The sequence below is a fragment of the Haliotis rubra genome, unplaced genomic scaffold (assembly GCF_003918875.1).
Source record: "Haliotis rubra isolate DU_JTF1 unplaced genomic scaffold, ASM391887v1 Scf116, whole genome shotgun sequence".
In the NCBI taxonomy this organism is placed as follows: domain Eukaryota; kingdom Metazoa; phylum Mollusca; class Gastropoda; order Lepetellida; family Haliotidae; genus Haliotis; species Haliotis rubra.
In genome coordinates this window covers 136,833-152,212 of record NW_025765070.1, presented here as the reverse complement: position 1 = coordinate 152,212, position 15,380 = coordinate 136,833, and the positions used below count along the sequence as shown (strand labels likewise).

Genomic DNA, 15,380 nt, shown 5'->3' with positions numbered 1-15,380 from the left:
ACCTGTTTGAATGAAGCCCTTACTTCAAATGTATAATCAAGTGTATATTATACTGGGATATGCCCACTGACAAAATGGTGCAAGAGATGCACATTAATGTGAAACCTCTAGCACTGATGTGAACACCGTTTGGTTTGTGTGCAAAAGATGGATAAGAGTTAGATTTGAGTCCCACGCCATTAATACACCTCAAGTAATGGCATGCTTTGACCACCAACCAAGTTTTATCATGGACTGATTATCATTACATCAACTCCCAAGTTCACCACGACAAAATCTCACTTTTGGCAGTGGACAAATTCAAGACATTCAATCAAATTTTAAGTCCTTTCAAAGCCTAACAGAAATTAAAGTTCAAACACCAGACTGGTAAATTCAAGGCCTTTACAAGCATACGTGAACTCCGTTCAAACAGTAGAAGGTTTCACACAGAATACAATTTTTTTCACAAATGGCTTAATGACATTCTAACTGTGTAAGCTGTACCTTGTTTGGCAGCTGCTATGTCATCCAGTTCTTCATCTCTTTTAGCCAGCTCTACTAACAGGAACTTACGATCCATATCATTGGATGTGAGAGCTTGTCGGAACTCTTGCCGAAGCCGCTGCTCTCGCAGGATCCTGTCTCGCAGCTCCATACGCATCCACTTGAGCTTGCTCTACAACACAGAACACCCACCAGAAGGAATCAGAACCTGCACTAGGTATTTTACTTCAGCTTGCCCTATGACACAGAACACCCACCAGAAGGAATCAGAACCTGCACTAGGTATTTCACTTCAGCTTGCCCTATGACACAGAACACCCACCAGAAGGAATCAGAACCTGCACTAGGTATTTTACTTCAGCATGCCCTACAACACAGAACACCCACCAGGAGGAATCAGAACCTGCACTAGGTATTTCACTTCAGCTTGCCCAATGACACAGAACACCCACCAGAAGGAATCAGAACCTGCACTATGTATTTTACTTCAGCATGCCCTACAACACAGAACACCCACCAGAAGGAATCAGAACCTGCACTATGTATTTCACTTCAGCTTGCCCTATGACACAGAACACCCACCAGGAGGAATCAGAACCTGCACTAGGTATTTTACTTCAGTTTGCCCAATGACACAGAACACCCACCAGAAGGAATCAGAACCTGCACTAGGTATTTTACTTCAGTTTGCCCAATGACACAGAACACCCACCAGAAGGAATCAGAACCTGCACTAGGTATTTCACTTCAGTTTGCCCTATGACACAGAACACCCACCAGAAGGAATCAGAACCTGCACTAGGTATTTTACTTCAGTTTGCCCTACAACACAGAACACCCACAAGAAGGAATCAGAACCTGCACTAGGTATTTCACTTCAGTTTGCCCTATGACACAGAACACCCACCAGAAGGAATCAGAACCTGCACTAGGTATTTTACTTCAGCTTGCCCTATGACACAGAACACCCACCAGAAGGAATCAGAACCTGCACTAGGTATTTCACTTCAGCTTGCCCTATGACACAGAACACCTACCAGAAGGAATCAGAACCTGCACTAGGTATTTCACTTCAGCTTGCCCTATGACACAGAACACCCACCAGAAGGACTAGGTATTTCACTTCAGTTTGCCCTACAACACAGAACACCCACAAGAAGGAATCAGAACCTGCACTAGGTATTTTACTTCAGCTTGCCCAATGACACAGAACACCCACCAGAAGGAATCAGAACCTGCACTAGGTATTTAACTTCAGTTTGCCCTATGACGTTGTTGATATATACTTATTGTTAAAAAGGAACTGTGCTTACATAACATTCAGTAAAAGAACATATATTCCAAAATTAAACAATGCATCTTTCATATTCAAGAAACCATCTCCTTGACAATATATGTTTAGTTATCAGGTGTTCATGAAACACAATGTCACAGCTTGCACCATGCTAACAGGAATGGCTCATAACAAAAAGTTGCCAGACGATTTAATGTTCATTGAAACAGAACATCATCTTATGAGAAATTTTAATCTACACCAGGGCAACACTCATGAAATGTCACAAGATGGTCATCCCTATGATATATATTTATCAAAATATGACCAGAAAAGGGTATTTATAACTTCTTGCCCCATCTTATTATTTTCAGCATTATTTTATGGAGATGGATGAGCTGTACTGTATTCACTGTAGTCCTGTGATTGACTGACAGTGCTGGTCATGGTGACAGTAAGTATCACATGCTTGGCCACGTAAGTCATACATCATCATGTTCAGACACACGTCAGGTTCAACACTTTGAAACAACAATCCATCATTCCTGTTATTCTGGCCAAACAGTGAATGTGACATATCAAAGTAACAGGTCCCATCCAGTGTTTGCAATACTTAAATTTGCCAGTTGGCCATCAAGGCCTGCTACCATCTGCAGGCTTTAAAATCTACAGGCCCTGATTGAAATCTGCGGCCAATTTTGGTAAAGTCAAACCAAACAAAAAAAAACAACATCAACTACACTGTACACCGTTTCACACTGTTTCTACAAAATCAATTAGCGAAGCCTATGGCGTTTTTATTTGTTAAAGACGGGTGTTGACATTCCTATGCGCAAAGTGCTGAAATACCAGGAAATGAAACTGTAAGTTATTGTAACATGATGGATCGTGGATGATTCCCGAATGTTAATAAAGAAAATCATATGGGAAAGATTCCAGTTGAAAAGAAACCCTGACAGATAATTTACCAGAGGCCACAAGGGCCCGATACAATAACAACTGGCGCTGGACCTCCGGGCCGGCCATTATTTCTACACTCGATGTCTACACTCAGTCCAACATCACTGTCTTGAGTCAGTCAAACATCACTGTCTACATTCAGTCCAACATCACTGTCTTGACTCAGTCCAACATCACTGTCTATACTCAGTCCAACATCACTGTCTATACTCAGTCCAACATCACTGTCTATACTCAGTCCAACATCACTGTCTATACTCAGTCCAACATATCTGTCTATACTCAGTCCAACATCACTGTCTATACTCAGTCCAACATCACTGTCTATACTCAGTCCGATATCAGTGTCTACATTCAGTTCAACATCACTGTCTATACTCAGGCCAACATCACTGTCTATTCTCAGTCCAACATCACTGTCTATACTCAGTCCAACATCACTGTCTACACTCAGTCCAACATCACTGTCTATACTCAGTCCAACATCACTGTCTATACTCAGTCTGACATCACTGTCTATACACAGTCCGATATCAGTGTCTACATTCAGTTCAACATCACTGTCTATACTCAGGCCAACATCTCTGTCTATACTCAGTCTGACATCAGTGTCTACACTCAGTCCAACATCACTGTCTATACTCAGTCCGATATCAGTGTCTACATTCAGTTCAACATCACTGTCTATACTCAGGCCAACATCACTGTCTATTCTCAGTCCAACATCACTGTCTATACTCAGTCCAACATCACTGTCTACACTCAGTCCAACATCACTGTCTATACTCAGTCCAACATCACTGTCTATACTCAGTCCAACATCACTGTCTACACTCAGTCCAACATCACTGTCTATACTCAGTCCAACATCACTGTCTATACTCAGTCCAACATATCTGTCTATACTCAGTCCAACATCACTGTCTATACTCAGTCTGACATCACTGTCTATACACAGTCCGATATCAGTGTCTACATTCAGTTCAACATCACTGTCTATACTCAGGCCAACATCTCTGTCTATACTCAGTCTGACATCAGTGTCTACACTCAGTCCAACATCACTGTTTATACTCAGTCCGATATCAGTGTCTACATTCAGTTCAACATCACTGTCTATACTCAGGCCAACATCTCTGTCTATACTCAGTCCAACATCACTGGCTATACTCATTCCAACATCACTGTCTACACTCATTCCAACATCACTGTCTATACTCAGTCCAACATCGCTGTCTACACTCTCAGTCCAACATCGCTGTCTACACTCAGTCCAACATCACTGTCTACATTCAGTTGAACATCATTGTTTACATGTGCGGGGGGATATAGTCGACGCCTCGACCGTCTGTATCCATAATCATTTTGTTTCCGGAGCATAACTCAAAAGCCGTTCAGTATCTTTCTTCAATACTTAGCAGATATATCAAAGAGCACCTAAAGTGAGGCCTTTTGTTATTTATCGATTTTGGTCATTTTATTTTTCTCAATTTTGGACAAAAGGGAGGGGTAGCAAAACTAAATCATCAGAAGATGACAAATCCCCCAGCTTGTACATTATTTCAAAGCCTTTCTCTTTCAATCAGTTCAGCCAAACATTTTTGATTTGACAACCAGAACTGCATTGACATGGCAGTCTTCACATACCTTCATCTCTGTGACTAGGTACATGATAGTCTTGGCTCCTTTCATCAAACCATTGATGGGCTGAAAGAACAAAAACTTCATGTGAAAATTATTTCCTCAAAAAATGTAAAAAGACACAATGTGACTCACACTCACTTCATATCCAGACACTCACCTGGTATTTGGACACTGCCTCCATGTCCAGACACTCACCTGGTATTTGGACACTGCCTCCATGTCCAGACACTCACCTGGCATTTGGACACTGTCTCCATGTCCAGACACTCACCTGGTATTTGGACACTGCCTCCATGTCCAGACACTCACCTGGTATTTGGACACTGCCTCCAAGTCCAGACACTCACCTGGTATTTGGACACTGTCTCCATGTCCAGACACTCACCTGGTATTTGGACACTGTCCCCATTTCCAGACACTCACCTGGTATTTGGACACTGCCTCCATGTCCAGACCCTCACCTGGTATTTGGACACTGTCTCCATTTCCAGACACTCACCTGGTATTTGGACACTGACTCCATGTCCAGACACTCACCTGGTATTTGGACACTGCCTCCAAGTCCAGACACTCACCTGGTATTTGGACACTGTCTCCATGTCCAGACACTCATCTGGTATTTGGACACTGACTCCATGTCCAGACACTCACCTGGTATTTGGACACTGCCTCCATGTCCAGACCCTCACCTGGTATTTGGACACTGTCTCCATTTCCAGACACTCACCTGGTATTTGGACACTGCCTCCTAGTCCAAACACTCACCTGGTATTTGGACAATGTCTCCATATCCAGAGACTCACCTGGTATTTGGACACTGCCTCCATATCCAGACACTCACCTGGTTTTTTGGACACTGCCTCCTAGTCCAGACATTCACCTGGTATTTGGACACTGCCTCCATATCCAGACACTCACCTGGTATTTGGACACTGCATCCAGTTTCCCTGCCTCCAACACTGCCTGCACTTCCAGTGCCATCTCCTGGACGATATGCTGAAGACAAAACATCTCCTTCTAGAAAGGTATCAAAGCAGTCTAACTCAACTAACCATTTGAATGACAGGTTAACAGGGAAGTGTATACTCAAATGATATTATATGAAACAAAATGATATTTTAGATTTAGTTAACATCAACATACGAAAATATACACTCATTTTTCTCACATTGAAAGTAGAATGCTCAATACTAGTGTTGATGTGCTATTATGAGGCCTTTGTTTTCTGAGCTAAACAGGCCAGTTACCCTTTGAAGATTATGACGTAATTAGTGCCAATTTAGACTGGTCTCCTGTCTAGTCCCAATGCAAAATATATCCATGGTGAAAGAAATTGCATGAAGAAACATGTAAAAGATTTGCAAAACTTGTATTAGAATTAAAACTGTAAGCAGCAGAATACATTGTAATTCATAACCCTTTTAAGGAAAATATCAAATATGTACAACATATAACATATATGTATGACATATAACCTCACTACTTCAAAACACTGGTGTGTTCACTGACATGAGGACGCAGGATCTTACAAGGTGGTTGCCCTCAACTAAAAAACCACAGTATTCTTAGAGGAAGACCGATTGTTTCCTATTGGCCTTGTGACTTCATGGTCTTAAAACCAAGACTGGGCATGGACCGTGGTCTCTTGATGCAACTGGTGATTCTCAGCAACAAAGTTCCACATTACCCCCACATGTACAATCCTGTCAACCTCCTGCATAAAATGTTAAATACATGCTCTTTACTAAGGCTGTCAGTTAATAAATATCCAGTTTTCATTGCCAAATGCATGGGAGCTTCCTCTAGTGGCTTGGTGGTTAAATGTCTGTAAAACCACACACAGATCTCAGTAACTTTTAAGTATGAGTACCACTTCTTCTCCTCAAGGTGAAACTGGAGTTTGGCTACTTATACCCCTTTTGGGGCTCATAGAGATTGGAGGACCGCCTCCGTGGTGTAGTGGTTAGAGCGTCCGCCCGGAGAGCAGAAGGTCGCGGGTTCGATCCCCGACCGCGTCATACCAAAAGACGTTAAAATATGGTACTTGTTGGTCCCTGCCTGGTTTTTCGCCATTAATGGGTACAACATGGACTGGTCTGCTCGGAGTTAGTATACTGTGTCTGAGTGGGGTATTCATGCTTCACTGCGGCATGGTATCTCAGTGGGCTAGCACTATAAAACCAGCTTCAGTCTGGGCTAGTACAAGCAGTCGCACGTACACATACACACGGATGCACGTCGTCATATGAGTGAAATATTCTCAAGCACGACGTTAAACCCAATTTCACCTCACCTCACCTCACCTCACCTCATAGAGATTGGATAACGTCACTTCAGTGAAGAAAAAAATAATGCTGTTCAAAATTTTTCAATAACTCATATCATCAAAAAGCACCAGTTCACCACTAAAATGGCCTGCAAGTTTCATCCAGAAATAATCAGCGCCGTAATCAGCAAGAAGCGAGAAAGTTAAGTCCACCTTGTTGCAAAACAAATAATTCACTTTTTAGCTGGATACAAGAAGCACCCAGAGAAAGTTAAGTCCACCTTGTTGCAAAACAAATAAAGACTGAGTGAGTGAGTGAGTTGGGTTTTACACTGCTTTTAGCAATATTCCAGCAATATCATGGCAAGGGACACCAGAAATGGGCTTCAGACATTGTACCTATGTGGGGGAAACGAACCCGGGGCTTGTGCGTATCGAGCGAACACTTTAATCACTAGGCTACCTCATGCGTGTCGGCGAACACTTTAATCACTAGGCTACCTTACCGCCCGCAAAACAAATAGACTGACTGACTGAAATAATCAGCGCGTTTGGAATTCACTTCTGGATACAAGAAGCACCCAAAGAAAGTTAAGTCCACCTTGTTGCAAAACAAATAAAGACTGAGTGAGTGAGTTAGTTTGGTTTTACACCGCTTTTAGCAATATTCCAGCAACATCACGGTGGGGAACACCAGAAATGGGCTTCACACATTGTACCCATGTGGGGATTCGAACCCGGGTCTTCGGCATGACGAAACAAATAGAGGCACAACGGTATATAGTCACTTTCCAAGAAAGGATTACACAAATAATGTATACAAATTATATAATAACAAATTTTGAATGCAAGGTTGAACAATAACAAATTCAGCTTTGCAAACATGTAAGTTGAAGTTCAATTGGAAGGAAACTGAAGGTTCAAGTGAAGGCAACTCTAGAGAGTGAGCTTCTGAAGAATGCCCCCTGGTGGAGAATAACATTTTGGCTTCTATGTCATGGGATGAAAGAAAAAAGGACTATGTTAATGTTTTCTCAGGATAAAAAACATATTTTAATGCCTGAAACAAATCTGATACCAGTTATGGAGCAAGATATCCTCATACAGTTTTTGATAATCCTTTCCTGAGAAGACAGATAGATAAAGGACAGTGCACCAGGGTCCTCAACCTGTTCTGTGTGCATCCACATGTTTGATGCAGTCAGTGTGCACCAGTTGTATCAGTATGTATAGCTGTGGAATATATAGCAAGATAACTTACTGCCTGTTGGTCCTCCAGTCTTTTCAGTTCTGCTTGTGCTGCCACCAGCTGCTCATCTAGACGCCGTACTCTGCAGCAAACACGGACTCCATTTCCACAAACATACAAAGTGAGCGAGTGAATGTTGTTTAAGCCACAAGTGTTTATCCCCGCTATATCACAGTGGCCTGGCAAACTATGGGGTTTATCCCCGCTATATCACAGTGGCCTGGCAAACTAGGGGTTTATCCCAGCTATATCACAGTGGCCTGGCAAACTAGGGGTTTATCCCAGCTATATCACAGTGGCCTGGCAAACTAGGGGTTGAAAGCATGAGAAACAATATATATAAATGAAGAAAAGGACCAACAATCAGCCAAATCATACATTGTGATCCATTCCCCATTAGTCATCTCTAAAGTGTATACCAACTGACTGTCCAGCAGGTGATGTGTGTCTCCACATATAAAACACCTACCTGCTTACGTCATCCTCAGCCAGATGGGTCTGAAACATACAACATCTGTGTCAGCATATATCACATGGATTCATCACACAATCCATGCTACGGATAGCATATACTCTGAACTAGCTTGTTTTTGTAAAATGCTTCATAGAGTGTTTTCAAAGCTCAGTTATCACAACTGACTTCTACCGTTGTAAATGAGAAGAAAAGGTCAACTCTAAGAAGTCCAAAACCAGTGATAAAAGTAGAGAGACAACACTGACAGTGACGGATCTAGAGTGCTCCCTTGTCCCCATTGTGCAGTGTTACTTGATATTGTGTAGTCTGAATGTCTCTCTCATTGTAACAGTGAGATGCAGCAGCAGTAAATCTTTCCTGCCATAATTTGCTATTTTGTTTGTCAGTGTTCTTCATCTGAGTGTCCTGGTCATCTGGTACTCTGTGCAGAGTGGTGCCAAGATCAAGCCAAGAAAAGAAGGCCTGAACTGACAAGGCTTTCATATAGGATGGATGATAGTTGCCTAGGGAAGATGACAATTATTATCCGTAACAACTCTCTGAATATGACACTATGTACAGAAACACTGCTTGACCCATGATAAAAGCATTTGCCTGTGCATATTCAAGAGGTGTGGACAAGTGTAGGGCTGACTGACACACCACATCAGGCATTGCCGTGTCTCCAGTCAGGGCAGCAGAGATGTAAGAATGAAACCATTACAAACAAATCAAACAGGCATAAACTGGATCAGTTGGTGAAACATGGAAACATGGTGTATAGCATTGTACTGAGTGAGTGAAGTTCTAGTCCTAAAGGCAGACACTGAGATATTTACATAGTTTTGTGTTAGAGATGGTACTGAAAAGGAATCCAATCCAAAGGATGCCTTGAAGAGGGGAATCAAAGGTGAAGGGTTAGTGGATATAGGTAGCACAATCTTTCACATGTTACAACAGGACTTCAGAGGCAGTACTTTTAAGAGCATGATACAGTGAACATCAGCCACTCTGGAAAGGTACTCAATCTAGTATGACATGAGTTCTAGATTTAAGCACACAATAAACTACATGATACACTGCTAAGCATGTTCTACACAGAAAGCAAGCAAAAAATAATTGTGGATCACCCAACTGTCGTTTAACTAATGAACCAGTTATAGAGCATATACTTCCACTCCCTAAAACATATTACAATATAACAACTTACATGAGTTTCAAATTCCTGTTTTACAAGGTCCAGTCTGTGAATGAGTCTGGCATTATCCTCCTCATACCTGTAACATTTGGGTCTGGGCATATTCATCAGATATCACTATATCATTCAGTATAATATTCTCTTTCTCTGTGAAACACAAAAATATCTGTCCACACATGAAAAATTGAAATATTCCCACATGAGTGCATTATAGTTTACTTCACTTATCATTCAAAATAAGCCATATGACATTCACACATTACTTTCAGCAATATTGAAATCATTAATATTTTATTACGTAATGTTCCTGAAATAGTCACAAATAAATGTTAGAGCTGAATACATTTACCAACTTTCAAATGATCATGGTTAGGTAATGTCTGCCAACACAGCAACATATTCTCTGATTTATTGTTCACCAGTAACCTTGAGCTTACTTTGTGAGCTGTGCTGCAAGTCTGTCAACCTCCTGTTTCCATTTGTCTTCATTTCGCTTGGCAATCTTACAGGCAGACTTCTCCTCTGATAGCTCCAACTGTCAAATAACCATGTATGACACCCTCAATATCTCCAACTGTTAAACACCATGTATGACCCCCTCGATATCTCCAACTGTTAAACACCATTTATAACACCCTCAATATCTCCAACTGTTAAACACCATGTAAGACACCCTCAATATCTCCAACTGTCAAACACCATGTATAACAGCCTCAATATCTCCAACTGTTAAACACCATGTATAACACCCTCAATATCTCCAACTGTTAAACACTATGTATAACACCCTCAATATCTCCAACTATTAAACACCATGTATAACATCTTTAATATCTCCAACTGTTAAACACCATGCATAATACCTTTAATATTTCCAACTGTCAAACACCATGAATAACACCCATTAAACACCATGTATAACACCCTTAATATCTCCAACTGTTAAACACCATGTTTAACACCTGTTAAACACCATGTATAACACCTTTAATACCTCCAAATGTTTAACACCATGCATAACAAATTAAACACCATGTATAACACCCTCAATATCTCCAACTATTAAACACCATGTATAACACCTTTAATACCTCCAAATGTTTAACACCATGCATAACAAATTAAACACCATGTATAACACCCTCAATATCTCCAACTGTTAAACACCATGTTTAACACCTGTTAAACACCATGTATAACACCTTTAATACCTCCAAATGTTTAACACCATGCATAACAAATTAAACACCATGTATAACACCCTCAATATCTCCAACTATTAAACACCATGTATAACACCTTTAATACCTCCAAATGTTTAACACCATGCATAACAAATTAAACACCATGTATAACACCCTCAATATCTCCAACTATTAAACACCATGTATAAAACCTTTAATACCTCCAAATGTTAAACACCATGCATAACACCCTCAATATCTCCAACTATTAAACACCATGTATAACATCCTTAATATCTCCAACTGTCAAACACCATGTATAACACCCTCAATATCTCCAACTATTAAACACCATGTATAACATCCATTATATCTCCAACTGTCAAACACCATGTATAAAACCCTCAATATCTCCAACTGTTAAACACTACGTATAACACCCTCAATATCTCCAGCTCCTTAACACCATGTATAACACCCTCAATATCTCCAACTGTTAAACACTAAGTATAACACCCTCAATATCTCCAACTATTAAACACCATGTATAACATCCTTAATATCTCCAACTGTTAAACACCATGTATAACACCCATTAAACACCATGTATAACACCTTTAATACCTCCAACTATTAAACACCATGTATAACACCCTCAATATCTCCAACTGTTAAACGGGCCGGTTGGGTAGCCTAGTGGTTAAAGCGTTGGCTTGTCACGCCTAAGACCCAGGTCCGAATCCCCACATGGGTACAATGTGTGAAGCCCATTTCTGGTGTTCCCTGCCGTGATATTGCTGGAATATTGCTAAAAGCGGCGTAAAACCAAACTCAGTCAGTTAGTCAGTCCAACTGTTAAACACCATGAATAACACCTTTAATATCTCCAACTGACACTTAATATCTCCAACTGTTAAACACCATGTTTAACACACATTAAACACCATGTATAACACCTTTAATACCTCCAAATGTTTAACACCATGTATAACACCTTTAATATCTCCAACTATCAAACACCATGAAAATACCTTTAATACCTCCAAATGTTTAACACCATGTATAACACCCTTAACATCTCCAACTATCAAACACCATGTATAACACCTTTAATACCTCCAAATGTTTAACACCATGCATAACAAATTAAACACCATGTATAACACCCTCAAGATCTCCAACTATTAAACACCATGTATAACATCCTTAATATCTCCAACTGTTAAACACCATGCATAACACCCTCAAGATCTCCAACTATTAAACACCATGTATAACATCCTTAATATATTCAACTGTTAAACACCATGTATAACACCTTTAATATCTCCATCTATTAAACACCATGAATAACACCCTCAATATCTCCAACTGTCAAACACCATGTAAAACACCCTCAATATCTCCAACTGTTAAACACTATGTACAACACCCTCAATATCTCCAACTGTTAAACACTATGTACAACACCCTCAATATCTCCAACTATTAAACACCATGTATAACACCTTTAATATCTCCAACTATTAAACACCATGTATAACACCTTTAATATCTCCAACTGTTAAACACCATGTATAACACCCATTAAACACCATGTATAACACCCTTAATATCTCCAACTGTTAAACACCATGTATAACACCCATTGAACACCATGTATAACATCCTTAATATCTCCAACTGTTAAACACCATGTATAACACCCATTAAACACCATGTATAACACCTTTAATATCTCCAACTATTAAACACCATGTATAACACCCTTAATATCTCCAACTGTTAAACACCATGTATAACACCCATTAAACACCATGTATAACACCTTTAATATCTCCAACTGTTAAACACCATGTATAACACCCATTAAACACCATGTATAACATCCTTAATATCTCCAACTGATAAACCATTAATAACCTACAGCACCATGTATAAGACATGCTGACTGGGCAGAACACATGAGAGGAATATCTATCTCAGTTTACAATGGACATTATAATGTTCAAGACTGGTTATAAAGAATTATGTAATTTTTAGAGTAAAATTGATATTTTATACTTATCCTGACTCATGCTCTTTTGCTTGTCTTCTTCTTGCGAACATAGTGGAACACTTGTATCTCCTTAATTGAAGCTCCCTTCAATGTAAAATCACTAATTAGTACTCACCAAGAGTTGCCTCCCTTTGCCCCTGCGCAGGAAAGGCGGCGCCACCTTCTGGCCTCATGCTTCACTCTCTCCTGATATAGCGAGCCCAACACTTGAATTTACAGGGAAATCCAAAGTGTTATGTGGGGAGGATGGGAGGGCTTACCTCATGAGTCAGGATAAGTATAAAATATCAATTTTACTCTAAAAATTACATATTTTTCCTTATCCTGACTCATGCTCTTTTGCTTGTAGAATCCTACAGAAACGGAGGTGGGAAAGAACAGAATACTTTGGATTTATAAAATTAATTAGTGATTTATATATATATAACTGTAATAACCCCCTTACGGGAACTTTATAATGGCACTGACTTAGGATAATTCCTGCTACTATAAACCATAAGTTTATACACTGCCATAGATGGGGTATTACAATAATAATATACTATGATAATAGCAATAAAGGTATAAAAAGCGACTCCAACATGGAGAAGCTACCCAACTGTACATAACCATCAGTACTGGGCTTAAGGCTGAGTAGACTTAAGCTAAGCATATAAATAGCCCTAAAACTCCGTAGAGTTATAAGCTAGATAATACTGGTATGAAATATACATAATAATCTCGTAAGACTATGTGTTAACGTCTACGAGGGACTGTCAACTGCTGTGCGAGGACCATGGGACCGAAATGGTGAATACCTGAGACGTCCTCGGTGGTGATATCTCTCAGATAGTGATTAGCAAACACCATGTCGGATTTCCAAAAGCAGCCTTCCATGATGGTATTTAATGAACAGTTACCATGTAGAGCGAGTGTGGAAGCCAATGCCCTGATCTCATGGGGATTAGATGCTCTTGGAGGGTCGAGTCCTGCAGCCTTGTAGGCGCGAAGTATGACAGTTCTTATCCATATAGATATGGTGGTACGAGAGACTTTTGTCTGAGTTGTTGCCGATAAAGGGATGAATAATCGCTTTGAGAAGTCGCCGCCTTGTTTTGGAACGTCAGAGATAGATTTTGAGAGCTCTGACTGGGCATAGAGATAAGTCCAGTGTATCTTGAGATCCGAGAATCGAGGAGAGTGCAGGAATATGGAATAATCTGTCTGGTTGACCTGGCAATTGATTTTGGCGATGAAATCCCATCTTAGTCCCAAGTGCACTGTGTTTTGATTGTCATCAAACTGTATCCTCTCATAATCTAGTGCGTGAATTTCTGACATCCTGGTTGCCGTCGCTAGAGATAACAGGAACAAGGTTTTCTGTGAGAGAAATTCAAAGGTTGTCGATTCCAACGGTTCATAAGCCTCACTTGTGAGGTGTTGGAGCACTATATTAAGATCCCAAGCTGGGCGTGGAACTTCCGCTTCTGATCTTCCAATCGAAAGCACGTAGTAAGGCCAGTAACTCTGGCGCCTTGGTTAGCTTGACACCCGCTCTCATAGTTATCACAGAACTAAGCGCGGCAAGATATGTTGACAGTGTCGAGCCTTTTAAATGTTTGTGTTGGCGTAGGTAACACAAATAATCAGCCACTTGTGGACGTGTAGCATTTCTCGCTGTAAATGCCTTTTTAGCTGCGTAATTTTCGAAACTGTGCCACTTGTCGACGTACTAGTTACGCGTAGAATAGCCGCAAAGCGTGACTGCTTTTGCCGCTCTGGTTGAATAACCTCTCTTGTTTAAACACATTTTAATACAGTCCATACGTGAAGTTGGAATACTTCTGGGTTTCCGTGCACCTGTTTGGTGTGTGGATGTACTAATAGATTCGAGCGCTTTGGTAGCTCTAGTATTGGTTGTCCGATTTCTTGAATTAGAATGGGAAACCACGTTCTGGCTGGCCAGTAGGGCGCGACCAAAGTGAGTTGGAGGCTCTGTGTTTGTCTGATTTTCTGTAACACTTGAGGAATTATCGCTGGTGGCGGAAACGCGTACGCATTGAGGCCTTCCCAGGATATGCTTAGAGCGTCTGTTGCCCACGCTCGTGGATCCGGGACTGGTGATACGAATGTCGTTAGCTGATTGTTGAAGCGAGTGGCGAATAGATCTACTAGCTGAGCTCCTATTTGCTTGATAATCTGTGCAAAAATTTCTGTATGGAGCATCCATTCTGTCGGTGACGGTAGATGTGGCCGAGAGTGTGCGTCTGCTAGTACATTCTTGGCTCCGGGAATGTGACATGCTCTGATATGTAAGTTGAGATCGCCGATTAGATCGAACAGTTGAAAGCATAAAGTCAATAGGTTCAGTGATCTCGCTGAGCCTTGTTTGTTCACATAAAACGCCACTGTCGAAGTTGTCGGTATGAATCATCAGATGCCTTTGCAGAATGGTGCTCCAATGAAGTATGGCGCTGATTACCGCTTTCATCTCTAACATGTTTATATGGAGCTTGCTTTCTCGCTGATTCCATAACCCTGAAGCCAGTCCGGTTGGCGAGATGAGCTCCCCAACCTTGAGCCTGCACGCTGCCTACATATAGATGGGTTTTGAATTCGCTCTGTTAA

The 15,380-nt window shown here is 40.8% G+C and overlaps 1 protein-coding gene across 1 annotated transcript in view; it reads right to left on the bottom strand.

Moving 5' to 3' along the window:
* The window catches only part of LOC124255986 (centrosomal protein of 128 kDa-like), a 92,512-nt gene that overhangs the window by 24,418 nt on the left and 52,714 nt on the right, over positions 1–15,380 (bottom strand). Inside the window, 7 exon segments of the mRNA XM_046689930.1 lie at positions 487–658; positions 4,367–4,426; positions 5,282–5,359; positions 7,891–7,960; positions 8,348–8,376; positions 9,543–9,609; positions 9,968–10,065. Coding sequence (XP_046545886.1) covers positions 487–658; positions 4,367–4,426; positions 5,282–5,359; positions 7,891–7,960; positions 8,348–8,376; positions 9,543–9,609; positions 9,968–10,065 — 574 coding nt within the window.